General features: G+C 38.4%; 2 protein-coding genes across 4 annotated transcripts in view; one reads left to right on the forward strand and one right to left on the reverse strand.

Annotated features, from left to right (window-relative positions):
- Positions 1 to 12,398, forward strand: part of LOC109429147 (uncharacterized) — a 56,324-nt gene extending 43,926 nt beyond the window's left edge. Inside the window, exons 8-9 of the mRNA XM_062857656.1 lie at positions 11,729 to 11,813; positions 11,885 to 12,398. Coding sequence (XP_062713640.1) covers positions 11,729 to 11,813; positions 11,885 to 12,327 — 528 coding nt within the window. The 3' untranslated portion in view covers positions 12,328 to 12,398. The remainder of the gene's footprint in view (positions 1 to 11,728; positions 11,814 to 11,884) is intronic.
- A 203-nt stretch (positions 12,399 to 12,601) lies between these two features.
- Positions 12,602 to 21,848, reverse strand: part of LOC109429145 (NGFI-A-binding protein homolog) — a 103,479-nt gene continuing 94,232 nt past the window's right edge. The window contains exons 5-8 of one of the 3 annotated variants that reach the window (XR_009998804.1): positions 14,549 to 14,643; positions 14,275 to 14,347; positions 13,906 to 14,211; positions 12,602 to 13,717 (exon numbers count right to left, since the gene is read on the reverse strand). Coding sequence is in view for 2 of the 3 variants with exons in the window: in XM_019704995.3 (XP_019560540.3) it covers positions 13,987 to 14,211; positions 14,275 to 14,347; positions 14,549 to 14,643 (393 nt within the window). In the remaining variant the exon portion in view is untranslated. Of the gene's footprint in view, positions 14,212 to 14,274; positions 14,348 to 14,548; positions 14,644 to 21,848 lie in introns of all 3 variants that reach the window. The other 2 variants (XM_019704995.3, XM_062856963.1) reach the window with 2 other exon arrangements.

A 21,848-nucleotide genomic window follows, 5' to 3' on the forward strand; every position in this document is an offset into this window, starting at 1 on the left:
AAATACTTTTTTCTCTTTTCCTTTCATCGATACTGGCAGTAAAATAAGAACAAAACAACGAGTACCAATACCATCAGACGCCGCGCCGACGGCAGTCAAGCAGACGCTTGATGGTTTTCGCTTCCCCACGAAAACATTTATGAGCAGTCATGCTGAGGCGGGTGATTGCGAAAAATGTCAAATATTTTCAACTGCTAATAACTCACTTGTTTTAATAAATAATTTAAATCGATTTGCACAAATAGCTAGAGCACACTCCTGGCTTTGTGATGCATGTAGAGAAGTTTGGCTGGAAGCGGTTTGAAACGCAGAAAAATGCGAAAACGGGAGAGACAGAAATTTTTGTCGTCGTTGTGCTCGAGTACTGGCGCTCTCGCGCTTGGAAACCGTTTCGAGGAAGAAGGCTGCAGGAAAAAAAAAATGTTATGACATTTATTTTTCGAACAGTTTGAGTTTGGCTGGGCCTATGATGTTCGTGTGGAAAAATGTCAAATGTACAGCCGGTAACCGTTTTTTCCAGTACATTTCTCATCCCTGGTCAGAAGTCATAATTTCATCATATCTAGAAAAAAATATAGCAACGGAAAATTCTATGTAATATTCTAGTTGTTTTGTACGATTTACAACCAACAACATGGTAAGAGAGAGAGACAGCAAAATGGGCCACCTAATATATTTATTAGGGTGGCCCACACTTATATGAAAAACAAAAATTTCGAAAAATACCAAGTCTTATTTCTTAAATCAGTTGTTTTGGACTCCCAGAAGCTACGTTCAAAATTTGAGCAAAATCAGTTGAGCCCAGTCGACACACAGCTTTCGTTTCGAAAAGACGTATATAACGAACAGCCGAGTGAAGAGTTTTGTTTGCGTGCATCGGACTTTGTCCGATGAATTTCTCCAACCTTTTCCGAACGGAACAAGCCCATCCAACCAACAATATGGACAATCGCAAAAACTGTGCAGTTATTGACTTCAGTGTCATCCCCACAAAACCAAAACCATCACGTGTCCACGAATTTATCACCAGCAAGGTGAAACTGAATTGGTCGCAGGTGAAAGGCTTGCAGCTCAACAACGTCATGTCACGTGTGTTCCTCAAGATGGACTCACCTGAAGCAGTGGAGCAACTCGTTGAAGCAAATAACATGAAACATACCATCGAATTCAAGGGCACAATATACGAAATTCCGTTCTTCGTTGCTGATGGAGCAGTCGATGTAAAACTACATGACTTACCTTTCGACATGGCGAACGTAACTATTGTCGAACACATGAGAGCATATGGTGAGGTATTATCCATCAAAAATGATACCTGGCAAACACTTTTCAAGGGCCTCCCGAATGGTGTGCGAATACTTCGTATGCGCATTACAAAGCCAGTCCCGTCATATGTGGTTGTGGCTGGGGAAATGACTCTCTGCACACACAAAAATCAGATTCCAACATGTCGCCACTGTGGACGTCGCGTACACTACACCATGAAATGCTCGGAGTACGCCAAATCGCTATTAGTGACCACTCAAACACAGTCAACTGTAAACAACCCAACACCTACAGAATCTGCACATCAAACAGGAGAGATGAGTGACCAAACGAAATCCATCTCACCAAATCCATCTCGCTCCTCATCTGTCTCCTGTATCACCAATGCTGCTGTTGATGCTGTTGCTGCTGCTGCCGCCGTTCCCGTCCCCATCTTTTCTGCCGCCTCCGCTTCTGCCAACACCATGTCTGCTGCTACGATTGTAACGGCCACCGAGAACAATCCTACGATCGTTGAGGTCGTTGGGTTAGACTCAACAAATGCAAATTCTCTTCTACCAAACCGTCATACCACGAAGTATGTCGTTTTGAGGAATGCGAATGATATGGACATTGCTACCGAGATAAGTGATACCGACGATGAGATCAACCCCACACCGCCTTCTCTAGTCGAGGAGGATCATAGGAAAATTAGCCCTGTAGGAAAAGCTCGCAACACACCACAAGAAAACTTCAAACGTCCTGGATCTCCGGGAACTAAAAACAACGACAACAAGCGACGATCACGATCCCGAAATCGGCATTAAAAATGAACACTGTAAGCTACAATATTGGTACGATAAACATTAATAATATAACCAACCAAACCAAAATCGACATGCTTCAGTCATTCGTACGATCTGCCGAACTTGACATAGTTCTCCTTCAAGAAGTGGAGAACTCCAATTTAGACATACCCGGTTTCGACATCGTATTCAACATTGATGAACGGAAACGCGGTACTGCAATTGCTGTTAAACATCCATTAAACTACGATAACGTACAACGAAGTCTAGATTCCCGCTTGATTTCGATTGAAGTTAGTGGTGTAACTTTCATGAACGTGTACGCACCCGCCGGTGCGCAGAACAGGGCTTCGAGGGAAAACTTCTTCAACTCAACAGTAGCTCACTACCTCCAACATTCTTCGGATACGATTGTGCTGGGCGGAGATTTCAACTCCGTCGTAAATGAGGCGGATTCTACTGGATCGGGCAACTACAGTCCAATGCTGAAGCGGCTCATGTCAGCGTCAAAATTAATTGATACGTGGTTATCCCTTAACTCAAACCGTGTTGAATTTTCCTATGTGAGAGCCGATTCTGCTTCAAGGTTGGATCGTCTTCTGGTCAGAAACACAATGCAATGTTGGGTTCGAAATGCTTACTTCACAGCAAACGCGTTTAGTGACCACAAAGCCTATGTCATGCGAATTGTACTGCCGAGTATTGGACGAACTATTGGTAGGGGAGTGTGGAGACTTATGCCGCAGATACTTGATGAACCGAATACGATGATCGAGCTGGAACGCAAATGGATCTACTGGGTACGATGTCGCCGTCAATTTCAAACCTGGATGGACTGGTGGACATCGTTCTGCAAACCAAAACTACAATCCTTTTTGAAGTGGCGAACATCTATCTTCTACAACGATTTTCGAGGTACTATGGAGATTTACCGTGGCTGTTTGAACACAGCGTATGCTCAACTTCTGGGTAATCCAGAACAACGGGGAGTAGTCAACCGGATAAAAGCTCAAATGTTACTACTGCAGCGAAACTTTTCGGCGACTATAAGGAGACACAACAGTACCTACATTGCTGGTGAACAAACAAGTTTGTTCCACTTGCAAGAACACCATTCACGAAGATCTCGGACGTGTGTCAACAACTTGTCTACACTTGATGGACGGGTCATTACCGCAGCGGAGGACATCGAAACTGAAATTGTCAGCTACTACCAGGACCTCTACGGAAACAGCAGCGCAGAAACAGGTGAGAATTTTGTCCCACATCACTCTATTCCTGTTGATAACATCCCAAACAACACCATGATGAGAAGAATAGAAGCAGAGGATATCTTGAGCGCTATCAAATCTAGTTCATCCAAAAAATCTCCTGGGTCAGATGGCCTTCCCAAGGAGTTTTATGTGAAAGCTTGGAGAATCATAGCGAGAGAAATTACGTTAGTGCTGAACGAAGCTCTTGAAGGTAACACTCCTAAACAATTTCTTGATGGGATAATTGTGCTCGTCAAGAAAAAAGGCAATCGCAACAACTTAGTATCTGGTTTTCGTCCGATATCTCTACTTAATTTTGACTTTAAGTTACTTTCCAAAGTCATAAAGCAGAGGATGCTTCCGCTGTTACCTCTCGTTCTCTCGCCTCAACAAAAATGTTCGAATGGCAGCAGAAACATCTTTGAAGCAACCACTCGAATATTTGACAAAATCTGCGAGACAAAACATCGCAGAGAAAATAGATTGCTCGTTTCGTTTGACTTGGACCACGCCTTCGACCGCGTGGATCATAATTTCTTATGTTCTACGCTGCAGAAAATGAACTTCAATCCTGGCATGGTGGATCTACTGAAAAATATTTGGAGAAATTCTTTCTCAAAAATCCTAGTGAATGGAAGACTATCTTCTGACATTCACATTAAACGCTCCGTCAGGCAAGGTGACCCACTGTCAATGATTTGTTTCGTACTTTATCTACAACCCCTGCTCGATAAGATCACCCAAACTTTCCCAAGAGCCATTATCTGTGCATATGCTGATGACATCTCGATGTTCATGGAAGATGAGAGAATGCTGGAACGAGTATCAGAGATCTTCAGTGATTTCGAAGACGAAGCCGGAGCTGTGTTGAACAGAAACAAAACTGTTGGCCTTATGCTTGGAAATGTGAACTTGACAGAAAGAACGGAGTGGCTGTCAATTGAAAATACCATAAAAGTTCTTGGTATCTACTTTGCTGAGAATACGCGCGCTGCCAGGGATCAAAACTGGAACGAAATTCTTGCTGGGATAAAGCACAGAATTTGGGCATGTAGTCCTAGGAACCTACCACTTACACAAAAAGTGGTACTAATAAATACGTATGTAAACTCCAAAATTTGGTATGTAGCATCAAACGTATACCTCCCAAAAAACTTTGAGGCACGGATCATCACTGAAATCAGAAAATATCTATGGATGGGTCATCCCGGACACTTCAAAATTGCTTTTCAAAACTTGTGTCTTCCGAAATCAAGAGGCGGACTAAATCTGCAATCACCGGGGCTTAAGAGCAAAGCCCTACTGCTGAATAGAATCCTGCAGATGGGAAATGAATTGCCATTTGTAGCTGGCTTTATTGAAATGTCTTCAAACCCACCCAACCTATCCAGCATTCCGGCAGAATTTCAACATGTAAGGTTAGTTGTTCAGGAAATCGCTTACTTGCCTCTAAGTGTGCTAGATGGCATATCAGGATACGGTCTGTACCAGTACTTTCTGTCGCTGCTACCAGAACCACCTATAGTGACAAAAACTCAAAGGAACTGGAAAGCGGTGTTTAAAACAGTTCACTCGAAACTACTAACAGCGGAACTAAAATCAACGTGGTATTTGATCATCCATGAGAGGATACCGCATAATGCTCTTCTACATAGTCAGCACCCTGAAAACAGTCCATTATGCAATCAATGTCCAACGGAAGAAGAAACTGTCACACATCGGGTGTTTAAGTGTGATGGCAGCAGACGAATTTGGATGTACCAGAAACGACTCTTTCATCTGATAGAACCTAGCCTAAGAAGAACAGAACCAGAACAATTCATGTTTCCAGATTTTCCAAGAATTTCTCGTGCTTCAAAAAATATAATTGTAAAAACGTTAGGAGCTATGTTTCACTATGTTACCAGTACCCCACAAGTAAATCAAACAATTGAAGAATATCAGATTTTTGTAGATAATATGTAATTCGAAATTAAATGACAATAAACAAAAAGATTTTATAAAAAAAAAAAGCCTAAGGGAGCGCTCAAAACGCTTGAAGTTTGTATGGGAAAACTTGGCCAAATGTATGCAGAAATTTTAAGTTTTCGAATTTTGCCGCTAAGTGGCGCTGTAAGCGTTCAATAAACAAACCCTTTGGCATGGGAGCGGGACATTTGGCATAAAGTCATTTGGCATAAGGTCGTTTGGCATAAGGTCACTTGGCATAAAGCCATTTGGCATAACGGTCATTTGACATAATGGACATTTGGCATAATCGAAATGCACCCTTCTTTATTATGCCAAGTGTCCATTATGCCAAATGACCGTTATGCCAAATGGCTTTATGCCAAGTGACCTTATGCCAAACGGCCTTATGCCAAATGACTTTATGCCAAATGACACAGACCCCTTTGGCATTATTGTAGGTGACTATATGCCAGAGAACTTTGTCGAAGACCGCGAAGTGATCCGACGGCTGTGAAAAAAGTTATACCCTAGGCAAAGTGAGGCAAAGTGTTGAGATTTCATTATTGATATTATTCCTTTACATGTATTGAAAAAATAACAATAAAGTTTATCCTCACTTTTCCTAGGGTATAACTTTTTTCACAGAGGTTGGATCACTTTGCGGTCTTCGACAAAGTTGTGTGGCATATAGTCACGTACAATAATACCAAAGGGTTTGATTACAGCGCCACCTAGCGGCAAAATTCAAAAACTTAAAATTTCTGCATACATTGGGCCAAGTTTTCCCATTCAAACTTCAAGCGTTTTGAGCGCCCCCTTAGGCTCAACCGATTTTGCTCAAATTTTGAACGTAGCTTCTGGGAGTCCAACGCAACTGATTGAGGAGGTAAGACTTGGCATTTTTCGAAATTTTAGTTTTTCATATAAGTGTGGGCCACCTTAATATGTATCCTTATATTTTTTGAGTACGAATCACATTTCTCTTTTTTCTACCATGACTTTTAAATACACTAGTCAGCTATGATATAAGATTATAGAAAGGTCATAATGTTGGAACCATCAGGTATCAGACATCAATAGGTCAGCTCCAGAAACACGTTCTTCTCCATTTCGCGAAATTTGTGCCATCGTCATGAATATAAACCTATTTATCATTTACCTGAGGAAGAGGGAATGGAGGAATAAGGGATGGGATAGGGAACATGGTAAATGTAAGGCAATACGATGGCTATAAACGCAAAAGCGTACCATAATGGGTTCAAACAGTGCCATGAAAAGGGTACTGTAACAACGTACATATATAGCGTAAAGAGAGCCTAGACTTCGGTATGCGTGAGCGACCCCTACTATATTCGGCAAACTTTTAGACAAAACCACAAGGCAAAAGTCGTCCATACATCGTTTTTTGATTGCAAGCTTCTGAGCTAAGGAAACAGCAAGTGAATGTAACTCTTTGCAAGTGAGTGTTCCCATCCTTGGTGGACAACACTTCAACTTGATTGCTTCATTACTTTTAGAAACTCAGCTTTTGAAAAAAAATATACTATAATAAATGGGTATGTACTAAAATTGCCATATTGTCGAAAATAATTGACCAATCGAGTTCAAATCCACACATGTAACTCATTAATGTTAGGGCAATAACCTGTCAAACAATCAGTATGATTGATAAACGCATCACAAAATAACAACATTTTAACTTTTTTGTCAAGTTGAAATTTAGACCATTTTTTCATACAAAATCGACCATTGATTTTTTTTGAAAATAAAATCGTTTTTGTTCATTACACCACATGTACTTTATATTCCAATGAAGAACGAGTGGATTCTGGCCTGGTTCTCTCGGTCTTATAAAGGGTTAATGAATAGAAAGCTAATTATAGGTAATATTTTTTGATCTTCTAAACACAGTTTTTGTGTCAGATTGGTAAACTTCAAGACATTGTGGGTAAATGTTATAGTCTCCTTAACCTTCATCCAGCCAACGTACATTTTCCACCTTCGAAAAAGCACAAAAATGGTCATAACTTTTTTGTTTTTCGATGGATTTTGATGAATTTTTCACAACTTCCCGAAAAACTCTTCTAGTTCATGATGCCGGGGACATGGGTGCCTGGTCCACATGGTTCCGGAGTTATTCCGGATTGTCTTGGGGTACCAAAATTGGCCACCACATACTTTGCGCAACATATATCTCAAGATCCCGATGAGGTAGAAGTATAGTGTCTTCGGCGAATTCGTTCAGCAGGTTAAGAACTAACTGGCAACGGCGATTTTGGTTCGCGATTCGGTCGCTAGGCGGCGCCAGTGTCAAAAATGTTCAAACCCTCATATCTCAGAAACCTGTTAAGATAGAATCATGCTGTCTTCGGCAAAGTTCTTCAGCAAGCTCAGAACTATCTGATAGTTGAGTCTTTGACTCGTGATTTGTCCGCTAGGCGGCGCCTTGTGTCTGAAAAATTCAAACACGTATATCTCGATACCCTAATGAGATACAAGCATGCCGTTTTCAGCAAAGTTGTTCAGCAGGTTAAGAATTATCTGGCAATGGCGTCTTTGGTTCGAGGATCGTCCGCCAGGTGGCGCCAGGGTAAAAAATGTTCAAACTTCTATATCTCAGAATCCTGATAAGATAGAATGATGCCGTCTTCAACAAAGTTCTTCAGCAAGCTAAAAACTGTCTGGTAGTTGAGTCTTTGATTCGTGATCTATTCGCTTGGTATAATATTTAAATTCGTGTATCTCGTAACTCTAACGAGATACAAGCATGGCGTTTTGTGAAAAAAATGTTCGGCAGGTTGAGATCTATCCGGCAATGGTGACACTAGGTGACATCAGCAATCAAAACATTCAAACAATTTTATCTCAAAAATCGGAAAACGTCCAGCAACCTGTTCCAAAAGTTAAGAGGAAGTAAGACGTATCTGGTGTTCTTGGTTCTGATATTATTCGATGATAGGTAATAAACAAGATGTATTCCATTTTCAGCATAGTTGTTCAGCAAGCAAAGAGCCATTTGGAAGGATAGTAGACGGTCGAGTACGGTGGTACATGAGGCAATACTTTAACACCATCTTTGACCCCCTGCAGACAAATTTTGTCACCCTACAATATTACTTCTTTTGCTACAGGAATTTCTCCGGGAATTCCACCGAGAATTTATCCAAGAATTCCACTGGGAAATTCCTCAAGAACTTCCTCCAGGAATTTCTTCAGGAAATATTCTGGGAATTTCTCTGGGACATCCTCCAGAAGTTCCTCCGGGAAATCTTCTAGAAAATCCTCCAGGAATTTCCCGTGGATTCATCCCAAAATTTCCCCATGATTTCCTCTAGGACTCCCATCAGGAACTGATTCAAGAATTCCTTCGGCAATTTCTGCAGGGATCATTCTGGGATTTTTCCAGGAATTCCTTCGGATTTTTTTCAAAGATTTTCTCCGGAAATTTCACTGAGAATTTCCCCAGGAAAGGAACTCCTCCGGGATTTTCTTCAGGAATTCTATAGAAATTCTTCCAAGAATTTCTCTAGGAATTTTTCCGGAAATTTTCCCAAGAGTCTCTCCAGGAACATATCCGATAATTTTCTTAGAAAAACTTTCGGTTTTTTTTCAAGAAAATCCTCTGGGAATTTCTCCAGGAATCCGTGATTTTTTTTTTCTCACAAAACCCTCTGGGAATTTCTCCCGGAAGTCCTCTAGGACTTCCTTTACAAATACCTCTGGGAATTTTTTCCTATAATTCCTCCGGGAATTTCTCCAGGAATTCCTCCGAGAATGTCTCCGGTAATTTCTTCAGGAAACCCCCTAGGAATTCTTTTGGGAATTTCTTCTGGAAATCTTCCAGAAAATCCTCTAGGAATTTCTCCAGGAATTCTTGGGATTTTCTCAGGAAATTCTCTGGGAATTTCTTCAAGTATTCCTCTGAGAATCCCTCTATGATTTTCTTCGGGTGTTCCTCAGGATATTTCTCTAAGAATTCCTCCGGTAATTTCTCAAGCAATTCCTCTGAAAAATTCTTCAGGGAATCCTCCTTCCTGGGGGATTCCCCTGAGGGAATTCCTGGAGGAATCCTCGGGATAATTCCTGGAGAAATACCAGAAAAAAAAATCTGGAAATAATCCCGGAAAAAGTCTTGGAGAAATTACTGAAGGAATCACCGGAGGAATTGCTGATGGGAGTCCTAGAAGAATTTCCGGAAAAATTCCTGAAGGAAGTCGTAAAGAAATTCTTAATTGAATTCCAGGAGAAATTTTGGAAGGATCCTGAATAAATTCCTAGTCGAATTTCTGGAGAAATTCCAGGGAGAATTTCTAGGGACATTCCCGGAGAAATTCCCGGAGGAATTCCTGGAGAAATCCCCAGAGGAATTCCTAGAGAAATTCAAAGAGGGTTTTCTAAAAAAAAAAGCCACTTAAGATTTCCTGAAGGAAGACTTCCTATAGAAATTCCCAGTGGATTTTTTTTTTGAAAAAAAATAACCGGAAGTTTTCCTGAAGAAATTCCCAGAGGAATTCCTGAAGATTTTGTGGAGAATTTACCGGACAATTTCTTGAAGAAATTTCCGAAGCAATTCCTGGTGGATGTCCTGAAGAAATTCCCGAAGGGATTCCCGGAGATATTCCTGCAGGAACTCTAAGAAAAATTCTCGGAGAAATTCTTGAAGGAATTCCTGAGGAAAATCCCGGAGCAATTCATGGAGCGATTCCCGGAGGAACTCATGGAGATATTCCTGGGGAAATTCTCGAATGAAAACCCGGAGAAATTCCTGGAGAAACTCCTGGAGGAATTCTTGGAGAAATTCCCAGAAGAATTACTGGGGAAATTACCGAAGGAATTTATGAAGAAACTCCGTAGGAGTTCCTGATGGGGATCCTAGAGGAAATCCTGGGAAAAAAATCCGGAAGAATTCTCGGAGACATTTCCAGAGCAATTCCTAGAGAAATTCCTGCAGGAAATCCTAGATTAATTCCCGGTGGAATTCCTGGAGGAATCCCTGAAGGAGTTCCTGGAAGAATCCTCATAGATATTCCTGGAGGATTTCCCGGAGAAACTTCTGGAGGATGTCCCAGAGAAATTTTCGGAAGATTTGCTGAAAAAATTCCTGGAGGAAGTTTTTTAGGAATTCCCAGTGGAATTCATGGAGAAATTCTTGGAAAAATTCCCGGAAGAGTTCCTGTAGAAATTCCCGGAGACATTCCCGGAAGAAAAAACGGAGCAAAAGAAGCAATATTGTGGGGTGACAAAATTTGTCTGCAGGGGTTAAAAGACAGTGTAGCGAATAGCCTAGCGAATGAATCACGAATCAAAGACTCAACTACCAGACAGTTTTTAGCTTGCTGAAGAACTTTGTTGAAGACGGCATCATTCTATCTTATCAGGATTCTGAGATATAGAAGTTTGAACATTTTTTACCCTGGCGCCACCTAGCGGACGATTCTCGAACCAAAGACGCCATTTCCAGATTATTCTTAACCTGCTGAACAGCTTTGCTGAAAACGGCATGCTTGTATCTCATTAGGGTATCGAGATATACGTGTTTGAATTTTTCAGACACAAGGCGCCACCTAGCGGATAAATCACGAATCAAAGACTCAACTAACTAGGGCCCATATAGCCGAGGCGGTAAACGGACGGGTATTCAGCATGACCATGCTGAGGGTGACGGGTTCGATTCCCGGTCGGTCCAGGATCTTTCCGTAAAGGAAATATCCTTGCCTTCCTTGGGCATAGAGTATCTTCGTGCCTGCCACACGATATACGCATGCAAAATGGTCTTTGGCAGAGGAAGCTCTCAGTTAATAACTGTGGAAGTGCTCATAGAACACTAAGCTGAGAAGCAGGCATTGTCCCAATGAGGACGTTACGCCAAGACAATCCGGAATAACTCCGGAACCATGTGGACCAGGCACCCATGTCCCCGGCATCATGAACTAGCAGAGTTTTTCGGAAAGTTGTGAAAAATTTCTTCAAAATCCATCGAAAAACAAAAAAGTTATGGCCATTTTTGTGCTTTTTCGAAGGTGGAAAATGTACGTTGGCTGGATGAAGGTTAAATTTTAGCAAAATCTTCAACAAATAAAAATATTAATAAAAAACTTTTGTAATTTTTTCATTAAAAAAACAACTTAATTTGTTTTCAACTTGCTATTAAAATAAAAGATGTAAATGAGCTACAGTAAAAAAATCAGCTTAATCGGTGTATTGATTACGGAGAATGAGATGTATGATTAAAGCACATTTGCTTAGAAACAGAAAAAAAAAGATTTCAAATCATCAACCTTGTATGGAAAGTCGTAAAAAATTCCGCTATACTGTAATTTTTTTCCTTCACGTTTTCTAACTCAGGCCATGATTCTACACTAAAAATGATCATCAGCTTACCGAGTTTGAAAATGCAGTGAACTAGTGTTATCTTCGAAATTGCAAATTTAATTACCACTTCATGTGGGTTTTTTTCATCACCTCTTTTTACAGATGGAAACACATCCCAGCTATGACAAGAAAGATGGTCACTCTGATTTGGCATTGCTTTATTTAGGAGAGGATGTAGCTTTTAATGGTAAGTGACTCACCTGAAAGTAACAAATTATTTAGAACGTATTGATGACCGTGATTCATGCTCTCTACCAGACGCTGTACGTCCCATTTGTTTGCCTATTAGCGACCCCATCCGGAGTCGCAACTTCGAGGGCTACACCCCGTTCGTAGCGGGCTGGGGCCGAACTCAGGAGGGAGGCAAATCGGCCAACGTCCTGCAGGAACTGCAAATCCCGATCATATCGAATGGCGAATGTCGAAACTTGTACGCCAAAATCAACAAGGCATTTTCCGACAAGCAATTTGACGAATCGGTAACGTGCGCCGGAGTGCTGGAAGGCGGCAAGGACTCCTGCCAGGGGGATAGTGGCGGTCCACTGATGTTACCGCAACGCAGCGGGGTGGACTTTTACTACTACCAGGTCGGAGTGGTGTCGTACGGAATTGGATGTGCGCGTGCCGAGGTACCTGGAGTTTATACCAGGGTGGCGAAGTTTGTCGATTGGGTCAAACAGATGGTTAACGAGCCAGTGTAAGGGAGTTGAACGATTGTACTCAGGTTTTCTTTTTAAGGTTATAATAAAAATAAGCGTACATTTTTTTTAAATCGTCATTTGTACATATTTATTCATTTCGAAGTATTCCATGCAGTAAAAAATCTCACAGTAACATATGTATTGTGAAACCAATTCAAGCAATATACATTATGCGTTTTTGTACGATTGAATGACATATGCTTTATTATATAGAAATGTCTTGAAAACCTGATGCACATACAGGGGATGGCCAAAATGTTTGGGATAGGCAACTTTTTTTCTCCCACAAAAAAACTCAACATGCTGTAACTTTTCATAGAGTGCATCAAAAAATCTCAAATTTTGACTGTTTGTCAACCTGTTATATGTGCATCATTGGTACAAATTTGGGCTCGATTGATACATTTTTCGCGAAGTCAGAACCGTTCGGGTAAAACACTATTTTTTAGACAACTAATTTTTGAACTGTCATATCTCGGAAACCAGTGAACCGAATTGAATGAATTTTTTAACGTTTATCAACAATATATTGATACTAAATACGACGTTATAAAATGTAATATTTTCTCACGACGAATTAAGTTATACCGGGTTGAAATTTTTACCCATATAGAGGAAAATAAGTCAAATTTACAATACCACACAAAAATTACTAAATGTGTTCTTCCTTCAATCTAAATAGGCTCTAATATATCTGATTAGAGATAACTTGAGAACAGAAGTGGAAAATCTTTGGATATCAACATTAAAATTTATTGACATTGATGTAAAAAAATTACATTTTTTCGAGAAAAATCCAAAAAGTGTCAATCCATGATAACTTTTTTCAAAGTTTAAAAAGTACCTATGTTTTGATAGTATAGGAAGCATTTACATATTGTTAGTGTACGTTCAAAATTTCATTCAATTCGGTTTACTGGTTTCCGAGATATGACAGCTCAAAAATGAGTTGTCTAAAAAATAGTGTTTTACCCGAACGGTTCTAACTTTGCGAAATATTAATCAATCGAGCCCAAATTTGTACCAATGATGCACATATAGTAGGTTGACAAACAGTCAAAATTTGAGATTTTTTGATGCGCTCTATGAAAAGTTATAGCATGTTGAACTTTTTTGTGAGAGAAAAAAAAGTTGCCTATCCCAAACATTTTGGCCATCCCCTGTATTGTGTAAGTGATACTAAATAACTAAACTGTATTACAGCTACCAAATATACACAGGTATGTATATAAAGCTAAAGTTTATTCATGAGTATATATTTACAGAGTCAAAATAATGCTGCATAAGCAAGAGAACTAAAATTGATTTAAACCATTACCTTTTTATAAAAACAGTCTTGACGTTCTTTTTTATTTTGTTTGTTTTGAAAACAAGAACAGAAAATTTTGCCCTAGAAGGAAATATAAAAAAAAGAATCCTATATAAAAACCAAAAGGAACAGTCTATGCGTTGTTAAAATTTAGCGTGAATAATCACAATTGCCGAAAATTATAAATTTTTATTCAAAATTGCCAAAGAAACAGTACGTAAATGATTCAGAACTTTTTAAAAGTTGCTAGACTAGTTCTAATCCCTCACCAAATCTAAATCCCTCCCAAACACCCATCATCCAGTGATCTTTCATTACGATCCGTTGTGCCGTGTCGCCATGCAATGTGGTTATAACTCCGGAGACATCGCTTCCCGTTTGATGGTGATGGCCTCGCTCAACGCCGGACTGAGAGCCAGGGCCGGATTGGCCACGGCGATTATGTGCCCACCGGAGGACGATATGACCTGTACCCCCAGGGAGCTGTCGTGCGGTATGAGCGATCGGCCCGCGTGGTGCCGCAGGTTGTCCGCAAACTCGTGCTCGTTCAAATCTCGGTCGATTCCGTTTCCAGTCTGAAAGAGTCGTGATTTTAAGCAAGTTAGCGCTGGGTAATAGTTTTGAAAGGCGGCAATTACTTGAACTGGTGACGAACTTGAATTGCTAAAACTAAATCGAGAATCTGTGTCATCAAATTCGGATCGAGTGAACCTGTAACGAACAAGAGAAGAAAAATGCGTTGAAACCTCTGCCAACGGCACTTCATCGAACTACAAACAACAGCAACAAATTCGACTTCTTCCAGAAGTGGGAAAATTTTTGTGACTCAATTTTGAGTTGGGTTCGCTGTCGGTCCGGCTCAAAATGGCAGCGCTCCTCTGGAAGGGTCAACTTTACCACCAACATACTCACGAAAATTTACTTGAATCGGTTAGGTCGAACGGTTTGTCCGTCATGTGCTGGTACAGCGACGCGGTCGTCAGGTCCCTATTGTCATCGGAGTTTTCCTGGGAAGAGATTACAGGACGGTGTGGTGGGTTAATATCCGGATGTTTAACATATGAATAACGGCAGTTTTGTGGCGCTAAAACTAAAGGATATACAAAGCGTAAAGCGTCTACTCTATTGCATCTACTTGATCTACAACTACTACAACATACTGCTAATATATTTAAGTACTAGATATTGCGGAAGCATGAAGCGTTAAGCGGTATATCTAGCACACGTGTATATCTGGAGCCAGGTTTAAAAGGTTTGTTCTGTAAAAACCATTAGGCTGTTGTTGTGCATGGTCGGAAGCTGAATTTTGTGAGATTTTGGTTTTGTGTAAGCTGATATGATTTTGTTTTGTTGTTCTGAAGTGACCGAATTTCATATGTAATGTGGTTATTTTTCTGTTAGTTTTGGATATACTGGTGCTACATTGGTACAAAATAACGAATTCTATTTGTTGATCCTTTACTGTTTACAGTACGTATTCCCGAACTCTTTGAAATCTACCCGAGATGTTAATTATTTTTTTAAATAATTTGCAGCTCAAACAATAAACAACAAAAATAAAGTTTAGCTAATTATTTTTTTGCATAGACCTATGATGTGATCTAATGTGTCTAAAATCTAGAGAATGATGCAATTGAACACTTGAGGAACCTTGAATAATATTCAAGAACATTTTTTTTTTGCTGGGGAAGAAGAAAGCTCAAATAGGTAGGGTGGGGCGGGGCAAGATGGGTTGCGGGGCAAGATGGGTCAGTGCCATTTTCGGGCGCATTACTCATGTTTTTATTATGTTAATAATTTTGTTAGATGACCAGCATAAATATACAAAAGTTTGGAGCATTGATGGAAAAATTATTTACTCTCTTTGGAAAAAAAAAAATAAAATGATTTTTAGCCTTTTTTCTTATGCGATACATTCCATATAATCTCCATATAAACGGCCGCGGGGCAAGATGGGTCACCTTCAATTTTGAACGTATTTTTGGAACATTCAAAAGTAATTTATTTTTTATTACAAGACTATCTCATAAACGACTTCAATCAAGCGGAATGAACGCTCAAAATTATAACATAAAATTATGATAATTTTTTAGTTAAAACATCGATTTTCAAGTCGCCTTTGAACCACTCAAATCGTAAATTTTTTTATATTCCAAATAAATTTATAAAATGTTTACTAGTAGCTCTTGTTTACTCAGTATGGATGTGGAGCATATATGAATGCGGAACAAATCTTATGTTTTGACGTTTTTCGTTGAGAAAATGGAAATTACTTAAAAGGTGACCCATCTTGCCCCGCACTTTTTTCACGGCGCAAAATCGATCACTTTTTAAAACTGCTTGTTTAACATCATTTTTTGTATTTAATGAACTAGTTATCGGCTTTTAGCATAGCTAACTAGTGTATTAAAGAGTAGCGGACGAAACAAACCAATATGATTTGTATTTACAAAATTATGGTGATTTATCCTTAGGCGACCCATCTTGCCCCGCCCCACCCTATTGTACAAAATTCATTTGCGCACATTCTACTGTTTCTGTGCTACAATAAAAAAGTACAGCACCGGAAACACATAAAAAGACCTGGTAAAATAAAAAGAAGTTTTCAGACACAATTAGAGTAATTTTAATGTATCCTTTGCAATGTTAGTGATGTGGTTGCGTATCTCAATTATTGCGGATACAGCTTTTATGCTATTGATTAACCCTCTAATCAGTACTGAAAATTTCATTTCGTCATATCCAAATTCAACCACCTACAGCTCATTTTAGAAGCTGAACCTGAGAATATGGTATATGAAAAACTTGTGCGGCTAGACCAGTTCTACAAGAAAGTCACGGAAAAAACGCTATTTTTCGAATATCTAAGGTAAATGTCACGGGCTACCTTTGAAAAATGCTAAATGATATTCACCTGTTTGTTAAATATTCGTAAAATACAGATCTCTTTCATTCGCTAGAACTTGATTTTGCCTTTGAATAAAGAACTAAACATATACCTAATTACCTTTTTGATAAAGCACTAATGAGGAGAAAATATAATTCTGTGATTCTACGCATCGAACTAAAGATATTTTCTAAATTGAAAACCTGCAATGTCGTAGCCAAGACAACTTTTTAAAGCTGAACACGTGTTCAGAAGGCAGCATTTAGTCCCAAACCCCTTGCTATGGTAATATTCTATCCAAATGAGGGGTTAACTAATGAGGGAACTAAAACTAAACTAATGACGCAGCCGAAAAACTTTACCAAAAGCCGCAAAGTGATTCGACGCTTGTGGAAGAAGTTTTACGCTTGATAAATCAGGTCAAAAATTTAAATTTTATTATTGATGTTATTCAATCATTTGTTAAATGTTTTGGATCAAATCTTGACCTGAATCTGAAGGCTGTGCCACAAGGGTCAGATCGCCTTGCGGTCTTCGTCAAAGGTTTTCGGCACATCCAATGCTTCATTTCAACATCATCGGTTACATAGTTAAGGGATTTGCCCTTACGAGAAAAATACGAAAAAGTAGCACATTCCACTTCCTACGTTTTATTGCCTTGCCTTTTAATAATTTCTCTGTAAACCTAGGCTACAGTTACATATTAGTAGTTTAATTTGATTGAATGTTATTTACATATTAGTAGTATCAAGGTAGCCAGGCTCGTTTCTTAGAGGTAAATGGAATATAAACGGTGAATACGATACTAGCGTGGTTCAAAAAATCTTTTGCTCTCTACACTGTTTATTTGATTTGTAATCAGATTCTATGGTTTCTCCCAAAATTTGAGTTCGAACGATTTTTTGAACCACCTTACTATGGTACATACTCTTTAAACGGGCTACAAATTGCAATCTCCAAATATTTTTTTTTTAAAATAAGTGGCTATGGTTAATGGCAGAGATATGACATATACAGGGGATAGACAAAATGATCGGAACATACAAACTTTTCACTTTTCAAAAAATGTCCAATTAGCTATAACTTTTCGAAAAGTGCATCAAATATTCTCAATTTTTTACTGTAAGTTAATCAACTAGTTGCGTATCAGTGGACAAAATTAGGAAAAGATTGGGCTATTCTGCACGAAGTTATAAGCATTTTAGAAATAGGTAGAATTATTCGAAAGCCAACTTTGAGCTGTTATATCTCCGGATTCAATGAACCGAATGCAATGAAATTTTGAACGTTTATGACTCATATAATGATCTTTGAGAAAAATTTGACTAAACTTGAAATTATTAATAGGAATAAAAGTTACAGCAGTTTAATTTATTTTATGATTTTTTTTTAAATTGGTCTATTTTTAATATGCATCCCATTACTTTTTCAATGAATTGCCGCCTATGTTGTTACTTTCCTTTAAAACATATCTGTATTCAAGACAATCAGAGGGAATTTGAAAGAATTATAATTGGCATTTTGAATTTTGAAACGATGTTGAAATTTAAGAAAATTTAGTGTTTTATTAGAAAAATAATCTAATCTTTATAATTTTCGTTCGTGTTAAGAATTTGAAGTTATGTCAAAAGTTTTTTAAAGCTCATTATATAAGTCATAAATGTTCAAAATTTCATTGCATTCGGTTCATTGAATCCGGATATATAACAGCTCAAAGTTGGCTATCGTATAATTATACCTTTTTTTTTAGAATTTTTATAATTGCGTGCAGAATAGTTCGATCTTTTCCAAATTTTGTCCACTGATACACAAATAGTTGATCAACTTACAGTAAAAATTTGAGAACATTCGATGCACTTTTCGAAAAGTTACAGCTATTTGAAATTTTATAAGAAGGGAAAATTTTGCCTGTCCCGATCATTTTGTCTATCCCCTGTACATATTGTTGTACATAAGCTAATGAATGACAATCAGACTAGTGAATACAAAAATCACATACAATCCGATACAAAGGCTATTTTAGTTATACCTGTAGCTACGAATGTGTCAAATCTACTGATTATTGTCCTTTGAAATGAATTGAGGTTGAAAGCTGAGGATGTTTCATGAATTATACAAGCTGTCATGTTCTACTGTATACTGCTATTATAACAGCTCACTACTAATCTTCGGTAATTGAGAAGAAATCCTAAAAAACACCGGCGACCATTCATCGTATACACACTTTAATTATTATACTGTACTGTATACATAATTTTATCCATCACAGAATCCTTGGCCACATTGCTTTCTAATCCCTTAATCAAAAACACAAAATTTCACAAACCTCACAAAATTTTGCTTCGTTTGTATTGCGTTGCGTTTGCGAAGCCATGCAAATGGTACTAAAAACAACTAGGAGTTACTTCCAGAGATGGGAACATTCATTTGCAAAAAGTTACACTGCTGTTAGCTCGCTTCAGAAATATGTATGTTCTCTAAATAGAATGTATGGAAGACTTTGTCATATGAATATTCTCGAAGCTTTATCGAACAATGTTCTGCACTGAGAGAGTAGTAAGTTAATGTAATTCACTGGAACTGAGTGTTCTCATCTCTGATTACTACATGTTTTCTACCAATTATTTAATTAACGTCTTTTTTGTTCATGGGGGAAAGGAAAACTTGCTTCAGAATGCAATTATTGAGTGAGAATTTCCCATGCCTTTTAATTTCTTCTTAAATTTAATCAGACACAACTGGTAGTCATTGCACAATTATAGGTCACTTTGTCACTCACAAATATTAGTCAGTCAGTTCATCATGCTGTTCCAATGCAATTGACCCATATTCAGGGGTGATCACCCATAATTGAGCTGTGACTGTATATCTGAATCCCTTATCGAACGAATATAAATGCTGCGCAAAAAGTGCAACGACGTGGAGTGGATAGCAATCAGTATCATTGCTTAAAGCTATGTAGTCTACACGGAACCGCCAAACTACCCAAAATTGAGTTCTTTTGACGCAATTCTATAGTTCGGCCCAATAAGCCAAAATTTGAGTAAATCGATTAAACTCACGTTAGGTAGATTGCCTTTACCCCCAGCTAAAAAATATACTCAAGTGCAGGTAAATTCAACCTAACCCGAGCAGGAACGAATAACTGACACATAACTGCAGCATACCAAAGTCAGGTATCATACCAAGACAAGGTATTGGTCGGTTACCCAGATATTGAAAATAACTTGATTTGGTATTTTGCAGGTATTGATAAAATACCTCAACGAGTTATTGATTAGGTGTTGAGGACTGCTTGAGGTATTATTCAATTATAGAAAAATGTTTATTTGTTTGGAAAACTAGCCGATAATTATTTAGGTATTGCCAAGCCTCATTATTCACGAGTTATGCGTAGAATATACACCAGTTATTATTTTAGGTATTTTTCCTCTTATGCAGGGCTTCTCAATACCTCATTCAGGTTGTAGGTATTCGGTTTTCCATACCTGAGTTTGTGTGTGCTGGTAGTTCATCGATTGGTTTTCGGCGAGTTTGGCATTCTTCAGCTATTTTCTCCTGCTCGGGAAGACCCCCCTCATTCAACTCAATTTTAAGTATCCCGACATTTACCCAAAATTGGCTTATTGAGGTCAAGGACCCCCTTTGGGTAGATGCATCTTTGTTTGTTTTTGACAACATCGGTGAGCCAGAGAGTGAAAACAACGTAATTTGGGTAACGAGTTTATTCGATATACTCAATTTTGAGTAAAATATTAGGTAGTTTGCATTTTCCGTGTACCAAAGCAACCTAAAGTTCTCAAAAAATATATTGGACCAAAACAATAATATTTTTTCGATGAAAGGATTCCCGATTCTAATATTATCAATGATATTGGAATTATTTTGGTTAAACATGTAATCTCTACTCGATCTAATGAAAAATTAACATTTTGACCATTTTTTGACATCCCAAAAGGAACACGAAAAATATATCGTAATTCTGATGACACTTTCGATTCGATAAAACAGGAACCTTGAATCATCGGGTTTGTTAGAATCAGGTATACGTCGAAATAAACTTCATTATTTTTGTTAACTGTTTGGAATTTAAGGCCTATTGGAGATCCACCTAGCTATACGTTTTAAGCTTCAAATTATTTAGATGATTGTTTTTTTTTTTTCAACTGAAACAATCATTTTGAATTTCTGCAAGAAATAGAGACGATCTCTAGCGAAATATTTCTCAAACCACACATCCCCCCCTCCCCCCATTCCCCATAAAGCCTTACGTAATTAAGGACATCCCCTTATGAAATGTAATTTGTTCATATTCTGTTCAACATTATAAAATGAGAAACGTGTGTCGCGAGTGATCTTGGGTTTCGAATGGTTTCACGCGATTTGGTTCGATTGTTGCAAAATGTTATTTTTCTTTAATTATGTTGGGCTACGTCACCTTGAAGCAAATTTTAAGCGAGCATACATAAATTTCGTAGCATGTTAGGGAGGAGGCACAAGTTTTAGTTGAAAAAAATGTACGAAAAGTAAAATCGGATCTAGCTCGAATAGCCGTAACAAGCTGAAACCCTACCTTACCAAGTTAGCTCTAGTTATTGCATTAGGAGTCATCCTTAAACGACGTAGCATCCCAATTTTCAACACCCCCTCCCCTTGTTGCCTATTTTTCCATAGCTAATACATGGCTTGAAGCAATTCCAGGGACTCCCCACTCCCCCTTTTTATGGACGACCCTTCATGAACATGAATTGTTTAGCAAAATATCAATTTGACTAATACAACCATGTCTTATTTTGATTAGGTAACGATGTTTCGCATAATCCGATTCCATACAAGCACAGCTAGCATTTCAATGAAGGCACCTAATCATCGTCATGCCAAACATCCTTATACGAAATGTCGAAATACCTACACTGCAAATTGTGTTTACTGGTATTCAGCAAACTTTGCTGATTTTTTTTGTGCTGATTTCATTCAGCAATGCGAATTTACTGAATATCAGCAATTATTTTTCAACTTGCTGAACCATCCAGCAATTTTGACAGTTGATCAGCAACGTTGTGCTGAAATTCAGCAAATTTTTTGCTGAAATTCAGCAATTTATTTTGCTGATTTTTTTTGTGCTGAAAGCGTTTCAAAAAATTTGGTGTGTATATCATGCATTTGAAGCCATTCCAAAGAAAATCAATATAGTGGAGCTCCTAAGATCGTCATACTTTGCAAATTTGTAGTTCATTGAAAATTATTAGACACGGAGACCTAAATGTTTAAATAATTTTGTATTTAAAGTCTCCATGGTTTTCTGGATCATGAGAGCACGCTTAT

The sequence above is a fragment of the Aedes albopictus genome, chromosome 3, assembly GCF_035046485.1.
Source record: "Aedes albopictus strain Foshan chromosome 3, AalbF5, whole genome shotgun sequence".
Taxonomy (NCBI): Eukaryota; Metazoa; Arthropoda; class Insecta; order Diptera; family Culicidae; genus Aedes; species Aedes albopictus.